The 22,688-nt window shown below is 53.0% G+C and overlaps 1 protein-coding gene across 1 annotated transcript; it reads right to left on the bottom strand.

Annotated features, from left to right (window-relative positions):
* Nucleotides 1–3,196: 3,196 nt before the first annotated feature.
* Nucleotides 3,197–4,762, bottom strand: LOC137805994 (uncharacterized). Its single transcript, XM_090297755.1, has 2 exons — nt 4,653–4,762; nt 3,197–4,274 (listed from the first exon to the last, which is right to left on the bottom strand). Exons 1-2 carry the CDS (start codon nt 4,760–4,762, stop codon nt 3,197–3,199), a joined length of 1,188 nt encoding a protein of 395 aa, XP_090153881.1.
* Between the last annotated feature and the right edge of the window lie 17,926 nt (nt 4,763–22,688).

Here is a 22,688-nt window from a genome sequence, read left to right as displayed (position 1 = left end):
CGCACTGGCCGAGGCTGCTACTCTACCAGCCCCCCTTGACAAAGGAAAAAAGGGTGGTAGTGGTGCCTTCTGATGATGATGATGAGGACTCTGCTGAGGGGCAGGTCTTCAAACGACAAAGGACGACCCAGCCTGCCCCTCAGGCTGCCATCTCCGCCACTTCCTCCTCCCATGGGGCAGAATCTCTGAGGGAAGACCCTCCAAGCGCCTCCTCACCTCCTCAATCTAAGGCTTTGGAGGGTGGGGCCAAAGCTGAGGTTGCATCTACTCCCTCGACCGCTCCAGAGTTCCCTTTGCCCATTCGAGACTCACTGAGTGGCTATTTAGAGAGGGTGTCTCCTCGCGACCAACCTGAAGGGCCCAAACAAGAGGGCATATACTATTACATGGGCGCCTTCATGGATTGCGCCCAAACATGGCGGGAGCAGGCCAAGGCCAAAGTTGTTGAAGTCTCCACTCTTCAAGCGCTGGAGAAAAAGGTCGCCTCCCTGACAGAGGAGAAAGAGAAACTGGCACGCCATTGGGAGCGTCAAGAGGATGCATATAAGACTTCTCTGAGGGTGGCACAAAAGGCAAAAGAGGAGGCTAATAAGCGATTGCACGAGGTGGCGCAAGCTAACGCTGAACTCCTTGATCAAGTGGTGCTTCTTCGTGCCAAGGTTGCATATCTGGAAGACGCGGCGAAGGCTTCTGAAGCGCAACAGAAAAAACTGGAAGCCCAATGCGGTGACCGAGAGCAGAAACTTAGGAAGATTGAGGAGGAGCTAGCTGCAAAGACCGAAGCGTTCCTCCTTCTCCAGGCCGAGAATGGCAAGCTCCAAGCTGACGTAAGCAAGCTTCAGGTGGAGAAGGAGTTTCTAGACAAGCAGCTAACTACCAAGGACTCCAGGATTGAAGAGTTGGAGAAGTCCAACAAAGAACTGTTCGAGGATATGGCTAACACCTTTGCGGAGGGATTCAAGGAAGCTTTGGCCCAAGCCACGTGCGAAAACCCAGAGATCAATACCTCAAACTGCGATCCCGGCCACCAGGTCGTCGAGGGGAATGTGGTGCCCCTCGACCTTGGGGAATGAACCGTCTTTGACTAATCTTCCTTTTGTAAATCTGTACTTCCCAACCTTTTACAATACTGTGAACTTCGTCTGTAATGCTAACACTTAATCTTATTTATTTGCATGCCCTTTGGGGTGTTACCTTAAAATCTTGTGCGATCTCAATTTTTCTTGCACCTTTATCTGCTTCTGTTTTCTTTACTATATTGAACGTTTTACCCTCGATACATCTCTTCGATATACATCTCTTCATCGCCTTTGGCTTTGACCCTTTTGGTAGCACGTGACCTTCTTTCTTACCCTTCCCTTCTTAGTCGCAATGCATACCCTTCTCCTGATCTTTCGTTTAGAACTTCATTTGGCCTTTGTTTCTACGAGGAATCTCCCTCAGGAAGGCGTCGCCTGCTACGTCCTTGCCCAAAGGCAAAGGAGGATTTAACTTCGCGCATTTTTTATCTCTTGGCGACTCGTGTTGTTATGCTTCTTTTTCTTTGTGCCCTTCGATCTTCTCTTGCCTTTTGGGTTCGTAAAATCTTCAACCTGCCCTTCACTTACTTGTTCTGAGTTCCGAGGTACTTGCTACCAAGGGCATTACTAGCTTTTTCATCGCTTCAAGAGGAAATAGGGTCTCTCCTCTTCTCTGGCCTCGACATCACTCAACGGAGAAGGAGAACTTGATCTCTTCTATGGCCTTAACATCGCTCGAGGGCGAGGAGGACTTACCTGTTCGTCTGGGGCCTCGACGTCGCTCGAGGGCGAGGGAGGACTTTACCTGTTCGTATGGGGCCTCGACGTCACTCGAGGGCGAGGGAGGACTTATCTATTCTATGGCCTCAACATCGTTGGGGGGTGTGGAGGACTTATCTTACCTGTACTGGGTGCCCACGCCCGAGGAGAGGCCTGCTTTGGGTGTCATCGGCGTGTCTAAACACTTGGGGCTAAAGTCGCGCTTTGGTGCCCTGAAGAGGCCTATACAATAGTGTCGTATCATCCATGGGGTGTCTAAAACACCGAGGCAACTTAGCCCTTATCTCTTTGCACTTGGTGCCCACGCCTGAGGAGAGGCCTGCTACAGCAACGCCGTATTGTCCTCAGGGTGTCTGAAAACACCAAGGCGACTTGGTTCTCCACTGCTCCGAAACTTCTCGTTGTCTGATGCCCACGCTCGAAGGAAGCGCCCCCCGCCACTTCCTTGCGAGGTGTGTAAACATCAGACACCGGGGCTAGATATTCATACCTGAGTTGGGGGTGTCCCGAAGGAATCCCTTAACCCCTGCTCAAGGACTAGGCACCTGGATTTGAACTCATGTCTAACATCTGGCACGGGGGCTAGCTATTCATACCTGAGGAGGGGACGTCCCGAAGGAATTCCTTAACCCCTGCTCAGGGACTAGGCACCCGAATTTCAACTTATACTGAACGTACCTTTCGTCTTGATCTCCAGGCATGAGCATGGGCTCCTGCTACTCGCTCTGAATTTGACGCCTGCTCCCTTATCTGGCGATGCCTATACCGGGCGACACCTCAGTTTGGCGACGCCTCATCTTGGCGACGCCTCAGCTTGGCGACGCCTGCCTCGGGTGATCCCTACACCTGGCCCCGCCTTGAGTCTTTGCCTTTCGTTCCTTTAATCTTTGATCTTATATTTGGGTGAGTGGGAAAAGCTGAGACAAAGTGTTTCTTGAACTTCCTTTCCTTTATTCGGGTGACCTCATTAAAAAACCCCTCAAAGGGAAAAAGAGTGTCCCCATTACAATTATATGTTTCGTAATAACCTTTAACTAGAGGGAACTCTAAATTGCATGCACTTCCCCAGGCGTCGCCTCCGCGCTGGAGGGGCGCTCACACACCCTAAACACCCCCCTCTTCGTCTTTAAACTATTTTCATAGCATTTTCGGGCTTCTTCTTGATCGGACTTGATCACGATCACCCTGCCACTAAGGTCAGGCAACTTCATCTTCATGTGGCTAGTGGAGGACAGTGCCCTTAGCCTATTCAGTGCGGGTCTGCCCAACAAGATGTTGTAGGCTGAATTGGCGTTTACCACTAAGTACCGAATGCTCTCGGTACGAGACGCCGCTCCATCGGTGAACGTTGTCCTTAGTTCTAGATAGCCACGTACCTCAATCGGGTTGTCTGCGAATCAATACAGGCATCCTGTGTAGGGTCTCAATAAGTCAGGGGACAACTGTAGCTTGTTGTAGGTCGACCAAAACATGACATCGGCGAAACTGCCTTGGTCGACGAGAACCCTATGAACTTTCCTTCCAGCAGTGACGACCGAAATGGCCACGAGGTCATTGTCATGCGGGACAACATCCCGTAGGTCAGCCCTTGTGAAAATGAGGTCTGACTCCCATGGGTCGTCCGAAAATTCCTCAACGCCCAAACTCACTGACCTCACATATCTCTTACGCTGAGAGGCAGTGGGTCCTCCTCCAGAAAAGCCACTAGAAATGGTGTGCATTTCTCCGCAAATCGGCATCTCGTGTGCTTGACCCTCCTCAGGCACTGTCAAGGCTGTGATCGCAGCGGACCCAGCAAGGTAATCCTTCAAGAACCCACTCTTCACGAGCTCGTCCAACTGATAGCCCAGCGCCAAGCAGTTGTTGATATGGTGCCCGAACGCCTCATGGAATTCGCACCACGTCTCTTTGTGAGGTCCCAGCACCTTATCAGACTTCGCTGGTGGCTTCAACCTGTCAGCTATGTTGGGCACGACGATGAGGTCTTTTAGCTCCACGACGAAATCGTGCCTCAACGGTCTATTTCCTTCCCTCGCTAGCCTACTTCCCTCCGCTCGACCGTTGGGCTGGGGCCTCCTTGCCTTGTAGGGGCGCTTCCTCTCCTGGTCTTTTCTCCCCGTCGTGGCCTCGTTGACTCTGACGGGTTGCGCGCGCATATGTGCTCTTGGGCGCGTGGGTGCAACAATTGTGCGCTTCTCGTATACCTCACCCTCAGAGGCAATGTGTTCTACCGCGCGACGCCTTGTTTCGGAAAAAGTCTTGGGGCGGTTGTGGATGATTGACTCGTAGAAAGGCCCTGGGCACACCCCCTTTCTGAACGCATATACGATAATGGGCTCTTCTGTGGTACCAACCTTCACCACTTGCGCCCCAAAGCGGTTTATGTATTCCTTCAAGGTCTCGCCTTGATACTGCTTTACGTCAAACAAGTCATATGAAAATGGTGGCGAGGCCCTGTTGGCTAGATACTGCTCCCTGAATAACTTTGAGAGCTGCGCGAAAGACGTGATATGACCCTCTGGGAGGCTGATGAACTAGTCCATGGCCATCCCAGTCAAGGTGCTCATGAAGAGCTTGCACCTTACGACGTCGGAGCCGCATACCAGCATCATCTGCGTGTGGAACGCGGTGAGATGTGCTTCAGGGTCCTCCATCCTTGTGAAGGTTGTCTTGGGCCCCGTGAATGTGTTGGGGATCACCGTCTCCAGAATCGGTTGAGAGAACGGTGTGGAGAATTCTCTCGGTGGTGCGAAAGGCTCGGGCTCGTCCATATCGCGCCATCCCCAACGCAGCTCCTCGTTTGTGCGATGGAGCTCTTCGTTTCTCACCTGAGATGCAACGAGATCCGCTTACATGCACTCTTGCTCTGCCCTTGATGCTGCCATTGCTTCTTGCAATCCCTGCATCATTCCCGTGAGCTGTTGCATGGTCATCTCTTCACTCCTAGCGCGTGTGGGTCTCATTTTTGCGTTTTATGGAAACCTTTCCGTCTGTCATGCAACTTGAGAACTGGAACTGGTGAACTATACTTGTGATGGGACTGATGTTTTAGATCGGCCCCACAATGGGCGCCAAATGTTCCCACCGGTTGACCAGGTGCATCTTCGTGCGTGGCTTGTCCTCGCGAGCTAGGGCACCTTCGCTCTGCACCGCCTGTGTGTACCTTAAAAGAAGTGAACAAAAAGGCGCCCTCGCGGACGTTTGCACTCCGACGATCAAGTTAGCTGGCGAGAAACATCAAATGTGACGAACCTCCGTATCGGAGCACCGTGACTGGATGCTCTGAAGGTGGTCTGTAACTGAGTAACTGAGTAACTAAATGCTACCCTAATTGGTTGTGCGTATAGCGGTGTTAAGCAACTAGAGTGTGTGTGGACTGTGAAAACTTGGATCCCTGTCTCGAACGCCCAAAACTCCTTTTAAACGCCTAATCAGTTCAATCTAAGAGTAGGGAGCAATATGGAGTTGGAACGGATTTAGGAGTAGTAGGGATGGGGATATTGTTCGGTGCAAATTTCTTTATAGCATTCTGTTGGTTTCCATGTCTGCAGTTATTGTCGTGGGGGTTTTATGCCATTGAAACCACAACCATTTGTTAGCACATGAGGAAATCATAACGAAGTTGTATGAAGGAAGATGTTGGAAGATTTAGGGGTAGCAGAAGAAGCACAGGGAGTGGTTTTTGCTGTGTCTAAAGAGCTTTGAGGATTGGTCCATCTAGACCATCAAATGTTATTTTTAAGCAAGGCATCATGAAAGGTGTACCGGTATGGCCGGCCGACAACATGACGTGTCTCCGTCTCCCTGCCCGAGATGACAGAGACACGCTGGCACGAATCTGTCAACCTGGCCGACCGACCGACACACGGTCAGGTCAACCGACACGTATAACCATTAACGCTCAAACCAAGGTTAGTGAAGCTAAACCATCATTAAGGATTGTTCCCGCCGGTTGACCGGGTGCGTCTTCGTGCGTGGCTTGTCCTCGCGAGCTAGGGCACCTTCGCTTTGCACCGCCTGTGTGTACCTGAAAAGATGTGAACAAAGGGGCGCCCTCGCGGCCGTTTGCACTCCGACGATCAAGTCAGGTGGCGAGAAACATCAAATGTGACGCACCTCCGTATCGGAGCACCGTGACTGGATGCTCTGAAGGTGGTCTGTAACTGACTAACTGTGAAAACTTGGATCCCTGTCTCGAACGCCCAAAACTCCTTTTAAACGCCTCCAGCGTTTAAAGCGTCTTAAAGTGTAATTAAAGCGTCTTTGTTCCGTCCGGTTGACCGGGAAGTCTTCGTGCGCGACCTCAACCGTCAGCTAGGGACTCCTTCCCACTGGTTACCTGTGGATTCCTGCAAAAAAGAGGACAAAGAGGCGCCCTAGCGGCCGTGTGCACTCCGACGCTCAAGTCAGCCAGCAAGAAACACCAAAACTGTCGACCTACGTCTCCGAGCACCGCGTATGGCACTCTGAAGGTGGTAAAAAGAACTGTGTATATGTGTGTGTGTTGTCTCTTTCAGGCAAAAATATTTCCTAGTCACTTGTACGTAACCTTGATGCACGAGCAAGCAACTAGGGAGATTTCTCGTAGATTTGCCAAAAGTTCCAACCCTTTTTCCAACATTCTCCGTGCTATTTAAACTACCCAAGCATTTAAAGTGCCTTAAAGCGCTTTTAATCACAAACGTAACGCACTCATTAAAGCGTTTAATTAGAAAACGTAGCGCATTTAAGACGTTGAAACGCTTGGGAGCCATTATAGTACCTGAATGCTTGAAAAGGAAACTGTATTGAATGACTTTTAATTACCTGGCACCTGACTAAAGGGTGTTTCCATTCTGACAAGGCTGTTATACACGTGGAGGGCCTCACGACGCCGTGACCCCATCTGGGGGCGTTTCTGCCCATCTGGGGACGTTTCTACATGTGAGTCCTCCTACTTGGGAGTGCTACTGCGCTAGGGGTGACTTTTTGGGTGCCAACTCATGCCCCCAAGTATCTAGCCACTTACTTTGAGAGCGTATCTGCCTTCCTTTTGTACTCTGCACCCGGTTGCCCTGGGCGTGACTTTCCTCTTGAGTCGTATCTGCCCACAGGCGTCTCTTGGGGCGGGAGGAGCACTTCACGAGTCAGGCTGCCCTACACTGGTATTGTTACTATGGCCTTGAAGCCACCTTTTCCTTCTCTTTATCGCTCCCCCGAGCTATCGAATCCTGAGGCCTTCCCACGGCGTCGCTCCCTCCATGGTCTTTCCTACCCATGGGTATCGGGGAACCACACGGTGATTGCCTTGCTTTAGCACTGTTTGATCTGGCGACGCCTTCACCTAGGCGACGCCTTGTCTTGGCGACGCTTCCTCTAGGCGTCTCTCCACCTAGGCGACGCCTTGCGTTGACCTTGACTCTCCAGCCGTTGACTTTGACTTTGACTTAGTCAACGCCCGGATACGGGACGGTACACAAGCCCCCCAGTCTTAAGCTGAAGACTTGTCTTCAGCGTAAAGACTAAAGCCTCGCCCACGCCGTCCACGTGCCATCCTGATGACGTGTCATTCCCTGCTGACTCAACAATTCTCGAATCGTTGACGTGACGCTCTCTGAACCCTAGGAGCGTTCTTACTGATTGATTTGACCTCCTCTGAAACGATGATGATAACACCTTTTGGGCTACCCTTGATCGCGCGCCACGTGGCCCATCGCGCGGCCATCCTCCAGAGACCTTTGCGTTTCCCTTGGGCAATTGACCCTCCGACGCGTGGCACGATCCTACGGCCCTCAGTTAGCGCCTCTTGAGTTGCGAAATGTAACGTTTAAGTTACTCCAAACCCTGCGCTCACCCTACTGTTACATTCATTCGCTCTGCAACTCCGCACTGTTCATCGCCTTCAAAACCCTTTTTCTCTGCAATTGCGATTCTCTCCTTCCTGCGCTCTTCTACTGCCTCCATTCCAATAGCAAAGGTACGATTTCGAGTACTCACGACTCTTCCCTTTCGTCGCATTATAGGATTTATTGAACTGCCTGGGACTGTTGTTATTCATGTACTACTTCATCTCTCCACTTCTTCTTCCTCCTCTGATTTTTCTCGCGTGAGTGACGCTTCTTGGGGCTCTTTCCCCTTCTTGCCATGGCTACACTTGCTAAACCCTTTTTCCTCTCTTCTTTCTCCAGCTATCTATTTTCACCATGACGCGCACGAACGCGGAGCCTGATTCTTCCCTTACGACCCCCAAGTCCAACTACAAAGCCTTCTACCCCTGGGCCCCCGACGAGCTCCTGAGTGAATGCACCAGCCTGACTTCCTTCCAGGACCTGGAAGCTCACCGGGGGGATCCCCATTTGTACAACTTTAACGCCTTCTACCGCACACACGACGCCCACATATCCGCCCGTCCCGGCAGGCCTGGGGAACCTGTTTGTTTGGACGACAGACCTAGAAAGGGGAAACCCTTCTTCTTCATGTACCAGACCGTGTTCAAGCGCGTAGGAGTGCGCCTCCCGTTCACTCCCTTCGAACGGGAGCTTCTTACTGAAATCAACACTGCCCCCGCCCAGCTTCATCCCAACAGCTGGGCATTCGTGAGGGGTTTTCAAATTCTTTGCGGACACATGGGCATTCCCCCTTCTGTAGATGTCTTCCTGCATTTCTTTGAGGTGAAAAAGCAGGGGAAGAGCTTCTGGGTAAGCTTTTCCGGGATCGCAGGCAGGATCCTCCTCTCCCTCTTCCAAAATTCGTACAAGAATTGGAAAGGGAAGTTCTTTAGGGTGTGCAGCGCCAAGCACGATCCCACGGCTTTGGATGGCTTCCCCCTTTACTGGACGGAGCGCCCTAAACTGCTCAGGGCCAAAACCCTGGAAGAGCTATCTCTCGCCGATAGGGAGGTAAGCAAAGCCTTGGCGGGGTTGGGGATCGTCTTTGATACCTTGAAGCTGGTCGCTAGCGAGTACAATGCCCACGCCCTGACCACCTATTTTGGTAAGGGGCTCTCCCCTCATCTTTCTTGCTGTGAACAGCCTGCTATCGAGTGTTTGTTCCCCCCATACTATTATGCTCGTTTTACACTGTGCCATGTTACATGCATTTCACGTCTCTTCATGTATTGTGAATTCGCATAGCTGCTTTAGTACTAATTCTTGCTGCTTGGCCTGTCTTGATGTAGGATCGGTGATGGGCGCTTCCAAGAGAATGATGCTGGCGAAGGCAATGAAGGAGGCACGCGCCGCCAAGGCGGGCGCCTCCTCCACCCCTGCTGCCGATCCGGTTCCCCCACCGACTCTGTCACCGCCACCTCCAGTCACTGCTGAAGCTCCCTCTAACCCACCTCCGTCATCTCCACCTGGCCCCGAAGCGCTTCCAACTCCCAACTCCCAACTCTCCTCCGCCTATCGCCGCCGTTCCCCTAGCCGCGGCCTCGTCACCGGCTCCAACCCCCCTTGACAAAGGGAAACGGGTTTTGGAAATTTTATCAGATGATGAGGACTCAGAAGGCGTGGCCCCCTTCAGAAGAAGAAAATCCGCGCGGGTTCCTCTTTCGGTACAGGTGTCGCCCCAGGGAGGGAACCCCTTCATGGACAACCCCCCAAGTGCGACCTCACTCCCTCCCGTGACACTCCAAGAGGAAAGGGGCGAAGGCGCCGAATCTGCCCCGCCTCCGCCGCCGACAGAAGCCATTGCTTCCCCTGCTTCCGTCGCTGCCGCCCCTGATTTCATCGCCATCCCTCCTCCGATTATGCATCTAATGAGGGGCTTCAGTGGCGGGACTCTGCCAGAGGGCACCGACAGGAAGGAAGGCATGCCCTTCTACTTGGGGGCCTTCTTGGCGGTGGCTCTTGAATGGCGCGCCCAGGCCAGAAACGCGGTCATGCAGGCTCAAACTCTCCAGGCCTTAGAAACAAAGGCTACCACCCTGGAGGAGGAAATGAGGACCCTGGGCGCCAGAACGAAGCTCATCAAACCTCTCTGAAACAAATGCAAGAGTCCAAGGCAGAAACTGAGAGGCAACTGGCAGAGGCATTGGAGCTCCAGGCTGGCCTTTATACTCGTGAAGTCGCCCTCCAAGTCCAGGTGATGGGCCTTCAGGAATTGCTTAAAGCTGATGCAGAAATTCAGAAGGACCTGAAGGACCGTAACCGTGAGCAGGCTGACAAGACGGAGCGGTTGGAGGGGGAAATGGCCACCCAGGCCAAAGCGATGGACCTTCTTCGGGCTGACTACGACAAACTACAGGTCGAAGTCAGTCGGCTTCGCGTGGAGAAAGAGGCTCTGGAGAAGCAGGTGACCTCTGGGGATGCCGCCATTGAGGAGCTAGAGAAGGAGAAAAAGTCTCTTATCCAGGAGATGGCGGGCACTTTCGAGGAGGGGTTCCAAGAGGCCCTGACCCAGGCGTCCTGCGAGAACCCTGGCATCAATATTTCGAACTGCGACCCCATGAACCATGTCGTCGACGGGAAGGTCGTGCCCATGGACGTGGATGACTGAACCGCTGTCTCTCAACCGCCACCTTCACTTTCAAGCTTAATTCCTTTATTCTTTACGCTTGCTTTTGACTTTCTTTGTTCAAACTTGTAATTCTTTGAACTATCCGTACTCTTGCTACAAATTTAGGTGTTCGTATGATTGCTTTTGTGTCTTTGCCATATACGATTCTGCTTGTGCGATCTCATTCTCATATTTCGCCTTCTTACGCTTCGGTTGTTTCGTTTGCGTTATACTTGCTTCTTTCGCTTCGTTGGGCGGCTTTGTATGACCGGGAAAAGTCGCGTGCCAACCCCCACGCCCATGGAGAGGCTCACTTAGTGACGCCGTATCGTCCACGGGGTGTTTCTAATACCAAAAGGTCCTTTCATTGATCCTTAACGCCCGGCGCCCACGTCTAGGGAGAGGCCTGCTACAGCAGCACCGTATCGTCCCCGGGTGTCTAAAACGCCGAATGCTCCGGGGGGGGTCTGTTCCCTCCATGGTCTTTCCTTCCCATAGGAATCGGGGAACGCCCTGCCAGCGATTCGCTGGCGTTTGGCGGTCTTATCTCCCTCCACAGTCTTTCCTACCTGTGGGTATCGGGGAACGCCCTGCCAGCGATTCGCTGGCGTTTGGCGGTCTTATCTCCCTCCACAGTCTTTCCTACCTGTGGGTATCGGGGAGGCGACGCCAGTGACTAACTTTGCCTTCTTTGATTTTGTCTCCCTCCACAGTCTTTCCTACCTGTGGGTATCGGGGAGGCGACGCCAGTTGGTATTTGGGTTGGCGTCGCCCTTCACGTCCTTCCGGGCGACGCCTCGGGTGTTACCTTTACTTCGTCATTGACTTTGATTCTTGCCTTGGTCGACGCCTGATGACAGTGAAGAGCTCAAGGTTTTGTCTGTGCCATCCACGTGGCGCTTCTTGTATAGCTGATGGGACGTTTCGTCATTCGACTTGATCCACGTGGCGCTATTTGTATGGTTGATGGGGCATTCAGTCATCCCATTAAGTTCTAACTCCTGCTGTACCCCTGACTCACTTTCGACGGCGCATCGTACCACTGGATATTCTGCTGATGCGACGTTTTCTGATTTAAACCAGTGGTGCCAGCGTCATCCTTTCATCTTCTGCCACGTGTATCAATCGTGCGGTGCACCCATTCGCGTCGTTTGGCGCTCTAACCGCTTTATTTAACTCTTCAAACTCTGGGACTATCTTCATCATTTTCTCACTCTTCATAACCTACTTGCATTCTTTCTTCTTGCACCCTTCCTTCTTGCACCCTTTCTTCTCTGACGAAGGGTTGTTCCAGCCTTCGCTCCCCTCGCTCAACTCTTGCATTTCTGGCAGTCCTGATCTTGTTAAAGAATGTCGTCTCACGCTGCTCCCTCCAGGGTCCGTCCCAAAGACTTGTATCCTTGGGCTTCGAGTGAACTTCTTGACGAGTGTTCATGCTTACTCTCTACCAGGGCCATAAGGGAGCACAAAGGGGATTCGTGTTCCTATGACCACCGGGCCTTCGCGAGGAGGCATGACGACGACATCGCTGTGCTCCCTTGCACTCTAGGGGAGCCAGTATGTGGAGACGAACGAGCCAACGAAGGGGTCCCTTTCTTTTACTTTTACCAGGTGGTGTTCAAGACCATCGGAGTGCGCTTACCCTTTTCTTGGTTCGAGAAGGAACTGCTGACGGAGATCAACGTGGCTCCGGCCCAGTTGTATCCTAACAGCTGGGCCTTTGTCAAAGCCTTCGACATTCTCTTCGGGTTTCTGGGTTGTGCACCCTCGGTTGACCTCTTTCTTCACTTCTTTGAGGTGAAGAGGCAGAGACACAACCTCTGGGTAACTCTCAGCAATGTACCCGGGAGAGTTCTCATCACACCCTTCCAGAGCTCGTTCACCGGGTGGAAAGGCCGGTTCTTCAAGATCTGCCGTACTGATCTTGTTCCCGGCGCTCTGGATGGGTTTCCGCTGTACTGGGTGAGAGAGGAGAAGGTCCTCAAAGCCAAATCCCTCAAGAATCTGGCTCCAAGTGATCAAATAGCTTGCCAGATTCTTGCTGAGGCGGGAGGTTTTGACTCTGCTACGGTGATCAACCTGGAGTCCAACGCTAGAACTCTCGAGAAGTACACATGTAAGAACTACTGCCTTAGGACACTCGGCCTTCGTTACTTTCTAACTGTGCCTGTCTTTCTTCATGGTGCCTCTAACACGTCTTTTCCCCTGGTGCAGGTTCGAAAATAAACCACGAAAAGAGGACACGACTTACTCGAGTGCTGCGGGCTGGAAAAGGGGCTTCGCCTTCCTCCAGTGATGACTCTGATGAGCGCTGAGAAATGGCTTGTTCGTGTTTTTGCATGATTTGTAGCATTTGCTCCGTTTGTACTGCTCCCATTGTATTGAACATTGCTTGTAACAACAACTTTTCAATGTCATACTTGATTTTTTGTAACGCCACTTCACTTTGCATATGCTTCATGTACTGCGCGCTTTCCTTTCGTCCTGTTCTTCCAGCGGTGTACGCCTTCACTTGGGCGACGCCTGCTCAGGAGCGACGCCCTTATCTAGGTGGCGCCTTCTTTCTGGGCGACGCCATGACCTAGGCGACGCCTTCTTTCTTGGCGACGCCATGGCCTAGGCGGCGTATCACATTACTTCAAACAAGGAAAGATAAAGGCTGAAAACCAAAGCACTTCTTTTTCTCAAACTGGTTTTTCCTTTTATTAGGGTGACCTCATTAAAAAACCCCCGAGAGGGAAAAAGAGCGTCCCCTTCAACTAAATTGTTACATACTGCTTACATAAGTCAACTGAAATAAAATTTTAAGTTGACTGCATTCCAACTGCGCGGGATGGGGCCTCCATCTAAAGTCTCCAGGTTGTACGAACCGTTGCCCTTAGCCTCAGTAACTCTGAAGGGCCCGGTCCACTTGGCAGACAGCTTATTCTCCAACTCGTATGGGTGAGCTTTCCTCATCACTAGGTCGCCAACCTGAAACTGTTGCGACTTTACCTTAGAGCTATATTGCCGCTCTACTCTTCTCTTCATCGCTTCAGCTTTTATTCTAGCTTCTTCCCTGGCTTCTTCTAGCAGATCCAGGTTTACCCGCCTCTCTTCATTGGACTCCTCCACCACAAAGTTTTGAAAACGTGGTGAGCTTTCATGTATTTCTACTGGAATCATCGCGTCCGACCCGTACACCAAACTGAAGGGCGTCTCCATAGTAGAGGATTAGGGCGTGGTGTGATATGCCCATACAATCCTTGGCACCTCTTCCGCCCACGCCCCTTTGGCTTTCTCTAATCTTCTTTTTAACCCCCTCAGCAGAACTCTGTTTGCCGACTCTACTTGTCCATTGGTCTGGGGGTGTTCGACCGACGCGAACACTTGTTTGATTCCTACTTCAGCACACAGATTTCTCAACTGCTGACTGGCAAACTGGGTCCCGTTGTCAGATATCAGGCGCCTAGGTACGCCAAAGCGACACACAATGTTTTTTCCACACGAAATGCTGTACCTTATGCGCAGTGATCTGTGCCACAGGCTCCGCCTCTATCCACTTAGTAAAGTATTCGATGGCGACGATCAGATACTTCATCTGCCTGATTGCCAGTGGGAAAGGGCCCAGGATGTCAATTCCCCATGTATGGAAAGGCCACGGACTGTATATAGACCGCAACTCTTCTGGCGGCGCCTTGTGCCAGTCGGCGTGCTTTTGGCATTGCCTACACCGCTGGGCGTGCCGTGCGTAGTCCTCTTTCACTGTTGGCCAGAAGAAGCCTGCGCGTATTACCTTGGAGGCTAAGGATCTTCCCCCTACGTGGCTTCCGCAGATGCCTTCGTGTAGCTCCGCCATTATCCTGGTGCACTCATCGCCACTGACGCATGTTAGGATAGGGTGAGTGAAACCGTGCCTGAACAGCACCCCATCCACCAAAGTATATCTTGCGGCATTTCTTTTGACTTTTTTACCCTCTTCAGGGTCCACTGGAAGAGCCCCATCCGCCAGGTATCGCTTATAGGGCATCATCCAGGTGTCTCCCTTGGACAAAACACATACCTGCATCTGCTCTTCCTCAGGTACACCCGCGTACATGCTGATGCGGGGCGCCCTCTGCGTATCTTGGGTCAAAGAGGAATGACTTCTCGGCCTTCCCCTTGATGTATAAATCTGGAGGACATCCACCCTGTTGTCTTCCACGAATCGACGCGGAGCTTTGAGGGTCTCCTGGATCACTGTCCTCTGTCTACCCCCCTTGCCTGAGCTGGCCAGCTTTGCGAGCAGGTCAGCTCTGGCATTCTGCTCCCTCGGGACATGTATCAGCTCAAGAGCGTTGAACGCCCCCCTCAACAACTGGACGTATTTTAGGTACGCCGCCATCTGTGGGTCCTTCGCCTGGAACTCACCCGACACCTGCCCCTTGATGGATCCTCTAGGCTCATACTGGATGTCGAATTCTGACAGTTCCACCGCCCAGCGTACCATTCTTGCTGCCACATCAGGTTTCTGCAGCACTTTCTGTATAGGGAGGTTGGTCATCACCACCACTGTAAAGCTGTGGAAGTAATGACGGAGCCTCCTAGCAGAGAACACTACCGCCAGCGCCGCCTTCTCTAGTGCTTGGTACCTCGTCTCAGCCCCTTGTAAGGCCTTGCTTACGAAGTAGATGGGCTTCTGACTCTGGTCCTGCTCTTGGACCAACACGGAACTGATGGCCCGCTCCGTTACAATAAAATACAACCGGAGGGGCACGCCCGTTACCGGTTTGCAGAGGACCGGTGGCGTCGCCAGGTACTCTTACAGCTTAATGAAAGCCGCTTCGCATTCATCAGTCCATGCAAAGCGACTGTTTCTCTTGAGGCACTGGAAGTACGGGTGCCCCTTCTCTCCTCCGGCGGAAACAAATCTCGAGAGCGCCGCCATCCGCCCTGTCAGCTGTTGCACCTCCTTCACCGACGTCGGACTCCGCATGGCGATAATAGCCGCACATTTGTCGGGGTTCGCCTCTATCCCCCTCTCGGTGAGCAGAAAACCCAAGAACTTACCGGCCTCTACCCCGAAAACACACTTCTCGGGGTTCAACTTGAGGCGGTACTTGGATATTGTGTTGAACAACTCCTCCAGGTCTGCCATGTGCTGCACCCTATTCTGCGACGCCACCACCATGTCGTCTACATAGGCGTACACATTCCTCCCGAGCATTGGCGCCAGGACCTTGTCCATTAGCCTCTGGTACGTGGCGCCCGCATTTTTCAGCCCGAAGGGCATCACCTTATAGCAGTAACTGCATGTCTCAGTCATAAATGCAGTCTTGCTCTCGTCTCTTGGGTGCATCTTGATTTGGTTGTACCCTGAAAAGGCGTCCAGGAAACTTAGCATCTTGCTGCCGGACGCACTATCTACCAAGGCGTCGATGCTGGGCAGCGGATACGAGTCCTTCGGGCATGCCTTGTTCAGGTCCGTGAAGTCAACACACATCCTCCACTTTCCGTTCGCCTTTTTCACCAAGACGACGTTGGCGAGCCACTCAGGGTACTGAATCTCCCTGATGTGGCCAGCGCTCAGCAGCTTCTGTGTTTCGTCTTTCACCACCTGTTGTCGTTCCTCATTGAAATTTCTCCTTCTCTGACGCACGGGGCGGACCGTGGCGTCCATGCTGAGGTGGTGACACAGGAAATCGGGGTCGATGCCTGGCTTGTCAGAGGCGGACCATGCGAAGGCGTCCAGGTGGCGTGAAATCACTTCTGCCACCCCCTCCTGTTCTTCAGGGCTTAGCGAACTTCCTAACTTGAAAGTCTTGCCTCCAATCTTCCTTTCTACGGCGCTAGCCGCAGGCTGCTCCCTGCTATTACCTTCGACAGGCGCCGCCTCTTCCACGGGCGCCGCCTCTTCCATGGGCGCCGCCTCTTCCACGGGCGCCGCGTCGTCAGGGCCTCCCTCCATTGGCACGTCTGCTTCGGGCATCGCCCTCTCCACTATGACCTCTTCAGGCGTCAGCCCAGCGGGCGTCGCCTCAATCATCGTCGCGTCCACGCTCGGCGGACGTTCATACACCATGAATACGCCTCTCTTCGTTTTCAGGTTGTTTTCATAGCATTTCCTCGCCTCCTCCTGGTCTGACATGATGACTATCACCTGGCCACTGAGGTCCGGCAGCTTCATCTTCATGTGACGGGTGGAGGACATCGCGCTCAGACGGTTTAACGCCTGTCTGCCCAGCAAAATATTGTAGGCAGAATTAGCGTTCACGACGAGGTACCGGATGCTCTCGGTACGCGAGGCCTCTCCGTCTGTGAACGTGGTCCTCAACTCCAGGTACCCCCGGACTTCTACCTGGTTATCCCCGAACCCATACAAGCACCCAGTATAGGGACTCAACAGATCGGGGGACAGCCGTAACTTATTAAAGGTCGACAAAAACATGACATCTGCCGAACTTCCTTGATCTACCAGCACTCTGTGCACCTTCCTTCCGGCTGTGACGACTGAGATGACCACGGGGTCGTTGTCGTGGGGTACCACATCTCGGAGGTCTCTTCTTGTGAACACAATATCTGACTCCCATGGCTCCCCCGAGAGCCTCTCTTCGACTGAATTCACCCCCCCTCGCGTATTTCTTCCGCTGGGAGGCGGTGGGTCCTCCGCTGGAAAAACCTCCAGCAATGGTGTGGACCTCGCCAAGCACCGGCATCTCGTGTGCTGGATCATCTGCCGGCGGTGGCAAGGTGGCGGTCGTTGTGGGATCTGCGACATAGTCCTTCAAGAACCCAGTCCTCACCAGCTCATCTAGCTGGTAGCCCAACGACAGGCAGTTATCGATGTGGTGCCCGAAAGCCTCGTGGAATTCGCACCAAGAGTCTTTACGGGGCCCTAACACCTTGTCGGTCTTCGCCGGTCGCCTCAGCCTCTCAGCTATGTTAGGCACGGTGATTAAATCCTTCAACTCAACCACGAAGTTGTACCTCGCCGGTCTCGCTCTTTCTCTGGCGGGGCGTTCGCCCCCTGCTGGACCCCGGGGCTGGGTCTTTCTAGCCTTGTAGGGGCGTCTCGCCTCTGGCTTCTTTCTCCCCGTCGTGGTCTCATTGACCCTGGCGGGTTGAGCTCGCGCCGGTACCCTCGGGCGTGAGGGCACGGCGCTGGTGCGCTTCACACATACCTCCTCTTCAGAAGCGATATGCTCTACCGCCCTACGCCGTAGTTCAGCGAAAGTCCTAGGGCGGTTGCGGATAATAGACTCTCCAGAGGGGCCGGGGCATACGCCTTTCACAAATGCGTACACGATCATAGGCTCCTCTGTTGTACCAACCTTCACGACCTGGGCCCCGAAGCGATTGATATACTCCTTCAGAGTCTCCCCCTGATACTGCTTCGCATCAAACAGATCATAGGAGTGCGGCGGCGGGGCTTTGTTGGCTAAGTACTGTTCTCTGAATAATCGCGACAATTGGCGGAAAGATGTGATATGACCTTCTGGGAGGCTAATGAACCAATCCATAGCCATCCCGGTCAGGGTGCTCATGAAGAGCTTGCACTTGGCAGCATCAGAACCGCCTATCAGGACCATCTGTGTGTGAAATGCAGCCAGGTGCGTCTCTGGGTCCTCCATCCCGGTGAAGATCACCTTGGGTCCCGCGAACGTGTTCGGGATCGCTGCGTCTAGGATCTCCTGTGAGAAAGGAGTGGAAAACTCCCTTGGTGGGGAATGGTTCTCCATCTCGTCATGTCCAGGCCGCCTCCGATCGTTTCTCAGGCCCTGGCGCAACTCCTCATTCACACGGTGGAGCTCTTCGTTCCGCTCCTGCGAGGCGTCAAGGTCAGCCTGCATGCGTTCCTGCTCCATTTTCGAATCCGCCATGTCCTGCTGCAGCCCCCTCATTATTTCCAGGACCTGCTGCATGGATAGTTCTGCTGGGGCTGCGCGTGCTGCGCGTCGTCTGGTGGGGGCCATTGTCACTCCAACCTACTTCAACGTTACTGTAACTTCGTAGATTCTCTCGAACTTGTGATGGGACTGATGTTTTCTATCGGCCCCACGGTGGGCGCCAAATGTTCCGTCCGGTTGACCGGGACGTCTTCGTGCGCGACCTCAACCGTCAACTAGGGACTCCTTCCCACTGGTTACCTGTGGATTCCTGCAAAAAAGAGGACAAAGAGGCGCCATAGCGGCCGTGTGCACTCCGACGCTCAAGTCAGCCAGCAAGAAACACCAAAACTGTCCACCTACATCTCCGAGCACCGCGTATGGCACTCTGAAGGTGGTAAAAAGAACTGTGTATATGTGTGTGTGTTGTCTCTTTCAGGCAAAAATATTTCCTAGTCACTTGTACGTAACCTTGATGCACGAGCAAGCAACTAGGGAGATGTCTCGTAGATTTGCCAAAAGTTCCAACCCTTTTTCCAACATTCTCCGCGCTATTTAAACTACCCAAGCATTTAAAGCGCCTTAAAGCGCCTTAAAGCGCTTTTAATCACAAACGTAACACACTCATTAAAGCGTTTAATTAGAAAACGTAGCGCATTTAAGACGTTGAAACGCTTGGGAGCCATTATAGTACCTGAATGCTCGAAAGGGAAACTGTATTGAATGACTTTTAATTACCTGGCACCTGACTAAAGGGTGTTTCCATTCTGACAAGGATGTTATACACGTGGAGGGCCTCACGACGCCGTGACCCCATCTGGGGGCGTTTCTGCCCATCTGAGGACGTTTCTACGTGTGAGTCCTCCTGCTTGGGAGTGCTACTGCGCTAGGGGTGACTTTTTGGGTGCCAACTCATGCCCCCAAGTATCTAGCCACTTACTTTGAGAGCGTATCTGCCTTCCTTTTGTACTTTGCACCCGGTTGCCCTGGGCGTGACTTTCCTCTTCAGTCGTATCTGCCCACAGGCGTCTCTTGGGGCGGGAGGAGCACTTCACGAGTCAGGCTGCCCTACACTGGTATTGTTACTATGGCCTTGAAGCCACCTTTTCCTTCTCTTTATCGCTCCCCCGAGCTATCGAATCCTGAGGCCTTCCCACGGCGTCGCTCCCGCCATGGTCTTTCCTACCCATGGGTATCGGGGAACCACACGGTGATTGCCTTGCTTTAGCACTGTTTGATCTGGCGACGCCCTGGTTGGACGACGCCTTCACCTAGGCGACGCCTTGTCTTGGCGACGCTTCCTCTGGGCGTCTCTCAACCTAGGCGACGCCTTGCGTTGACCTTGACTCTCCAGCCGTTGACTTTGACTTTGACTTAGTCAACGCCCGGATACGGGACGGTACAGTCTTAAAGCGCATTTAAGGCGCTTAAAGACGATCAACACATTTAAAACGGTCAAAGCATTTAAAGCGTTTGAAGTGCTTTAAAGCGTTCGAAACGTAAGCTAAATAAACGCGTACCTTAGCATACTATCAGGGCCACGTGTACCCCTTGATGATTCGGTACTTTCTGCCCTGTGTTCTCTGACTTGATCGCTATTCTCTGTAGAGGGCCTTACAGCATCGTAAGCCAACTTAGGGATAATCCATCGTGTAAGTCCTCCTTCCTCGAAGTGCATCTGGCGCAAGGGGTGACTTTTTGGGTGCCAACTCATGTGCCCCGACCTCTAGTCACTTGCCCTGGGAGTGTATCTACCTTTCTCTCGTACCTTGCACATGATTTGTCCTGGGCCTGGCCCTCTCATGGGCCGTATCTATCCCAAGGGTCTCCCAGAGGTGGCGTAGGTACTTCACAAGGCAGGTTACTCCTCACTTGTACTAGAACTATGGCCTTGAAGCCACTTGTCTCCTTTCTTTATTACTGTTCTAAGGTACTGAGGCCTCTCGTGGTGTCGCCCCCTCCACGGTCTTTCCTATCCGTGGGTATCGGGGGGTGACACCTTCGATGCCTTATACTGGTGACGCCTTAACCCGGCGACGCCTAAACTTGGCGACGCCTCTCCTTGGCGATGCCTCACCTTGGCGATACATTGATAAATTGCAAAGGGGGGATGCCACACACCGACCTCGAAGGAGAGAGAAAATATGAAAACAAGAGAAGGCCACATCCCGGCCAAGGGCTAACCTACTTTGGATTAATTTCAACGCATTCGCCCTCCTTGGCCTCGACCAACCCTGCCTCTTGTGCGGCCAAAACAACCACCTCAGCACTCGGCACCAACCGACCCTGGTAAACCTCACAATTGAGGTCAAAGTCACCAATGGCTGGCAGCCCCCATAAAGCACGTGGGCTTGGCGCACGGCTTAGTTCAAGCATTGCTTCAACAGCTCCTCCGACTCTTCGAAGTTCTGATCAAGCTCAGCCTCGTCCTCGTCCTTTGCAGCTTGGAGGGCGGCCAATTCAATGGCCGAGGACGAGAGTTTCTCGTCCCTCTCCTTGACCATCATTTTCAATGCAGCGATCTCAACCGCCGCCCTCAACGCTTTAGCCTTCTCCGCTGCCAAATGCTGCCTCGCCTCGGCAGCGTCTTGCTGGGCGAGCTCCCTCTCAGCCCCCTCCTGAGCAATCTTGGCCGAGAGCTCACTGTTAGCAGCCAAAGACTGCTTTAAATCTTCAGAGGCCTCGGCCAGCTGATCCTCCAATCGAGACACGTCCTCGGCATGACGATCTCGGCACTGAATCCCGTGATCTCCAAGCCGCTCCTCAGCGGGTCTGAGGGGGAGACGCCTCAGATCGACTCCCGAGTCTCCTCAAGGAGGGCCACGCGAACACTTCGCGTAAATTGGAGGCCACCCCTCAGAAGATCAAGGGGTGATGGTGAAGCTCTTGCATTGGCCTCGGGAGTCCCAACCATGTTCTCCACGCGCCTAGGCGAGCGCTCGCCCACCTCGATTGCTTCTCGGTGAGGGAGAGGTGTCGGCATGGACCCAGGAGAGCGGGTGGTTGTGGCAACGTTCCCACCATCTCTCATGTGCTTTTTGGATTTTTGGGAAGGGTCGGTCGGGCCCTTATCAGGCCGGGACGCCGAGCCCTTCTGCGTAGGCATCATTTCGATGCTACGACGACCCTTTCGCTCGGTCGCCCGCTGTCTATGCTTGTCAAGAGCGCTCACAGTAGTCGGTCGTTCTTGCACCATGATTTCTGCAAAACAAAACAAAAACAAACAAGTGTTAGAAACGCTGTAAGACTGACCGAATCAACGGAACGACCGATCAACAAAATATAAACAAAGACCCATACCCGTGACGATCGCCCTATGCGCCGACTTGGCATAGGCACCGATCAGCCTCCGGCATGGAAGCTTCCTCGGGAGGGCATCAAAGAGCGAGAGTACCTCCAGCTCATCAGCGCCCTCTATCGGCCTCAGCCACACCTTGAAGTCACAAGGCTTATGGGTCCAGTAGAGGGGAAACTGTGACCGACCAGCCTCATAAAAAAATATGGTCGTCGCCTCCGGCCGCACAATGACCTTCACAAACCTCTCTTTAAACCTCTTATAAGAGACGGCGAAAGAGTCAAATAATACATTGCCTGACCGACCGACCAACGAGTGTCAAGAGGCCTTTCGAGTGGTGTGAGAGGCGTAGTAAGAAATAAAAGAAGAAGGGGTAGGATGAAGGCGCATTACATCACACAACAGGCGAAAGGCCTGAAGGGACACCCAGGTGTTCGGATGAATCTGGGTGGGAGCCACGTTGAGCGCCTGAAGGACACCCATTGTGAACTTGTCAAAAGGGAGAGACATGTGAAGGTCGGAAAAAAGACATGTGTACATATAAAAGAAGGGGGGGACCGGCGCCCGGTCGCCCCAAACACACCCTCTCAATCGGCTCACAAGGCAAAACACTGAAATATTGAGAATGACCGCCCGCCTTCAAAACCGGGTGCTTGGCCAAGAATTCGGTCACAACAGCCTCGGTCCTATAGTTGGACGATATCTGAACTACCTCAGGATCCACCCAGCTAAGGTCCACCAGAGGAATGACCTTCGGGGGAGAGTCTGACCGGTCAATTGCATTGGTCGGATCATCCCCCCTCACGACCTCTACCTGGGGTGGGCCTCGGCCACCCCGACCGACAAGGAGTCGGTGGTAGATGAAGAAGAGGAGGAAGAAGAAGAGGAAGACTGTACAATGGGAAGAGAGGGACGACCGAGGGGAGAAGAAGGGTGACCGGAAGAAGAAGACGTAGGCCGAGACAGGCTCGACATAACTAACCTTACAGAGAAAAAGAGAGAGGCGAGACTGAGAGCGAGAGATCACTCGGTTCTCAGAGCAATGGGCGAGGGAATGCTCAGCTATCAGACAACTCACAAAGGAAAAAGCACAGGGTCTCGGCACTGTTGGGACCACTATTTATAGGTCCCAAGCACCTCAGAAAGCGAAATGACAAAACGATCTCAACCGTTAGATCTGCCAGATCCAACGGTCCACAACATCTCCCGCCCGGAAAACCCCTCATCAATGCACGTCACGTCACGCTGCCGAGGGTCACATCACACCTCGAGAAG

This window comes from Phaseolus vulgaris, chromosome 11 (genome assembly GCF_051622355.1).
Source record: "Phaseolus vulgaris cultivar YP4 chromosome 11, ASM5162235v1, whole genome shotgun sequence".
Classification (NCBI taxonomy): domain Eukaryota; kingdom Viridiplantae; phylum Streptophyta; class Magnoliopsida; order Fabales; family Fabaceae; genus Phaseolus; species Phaseolus vulgaris.
This window is presented reverse-complemented; position numbering and strand designations above follow the sequence as displayed.

Bases quoted from the DNA above. Each gene is read 5' to 3' on its own strand.
- LOC137805994 (XM_090297755.1), bottom strand. From the start codon at position 4,762: ATGAGACCCACACGCGCTAGGAGTGAAGAGATGACCATGCAACAGCTC. The intron at 4,275-4,652 runs GTAAGCGGATCT...AAAGTTATTCAG, and splicing joins AGGGCAGAGCAAGAGTGCAT to GGAGCAGTATCTAGCCAACA.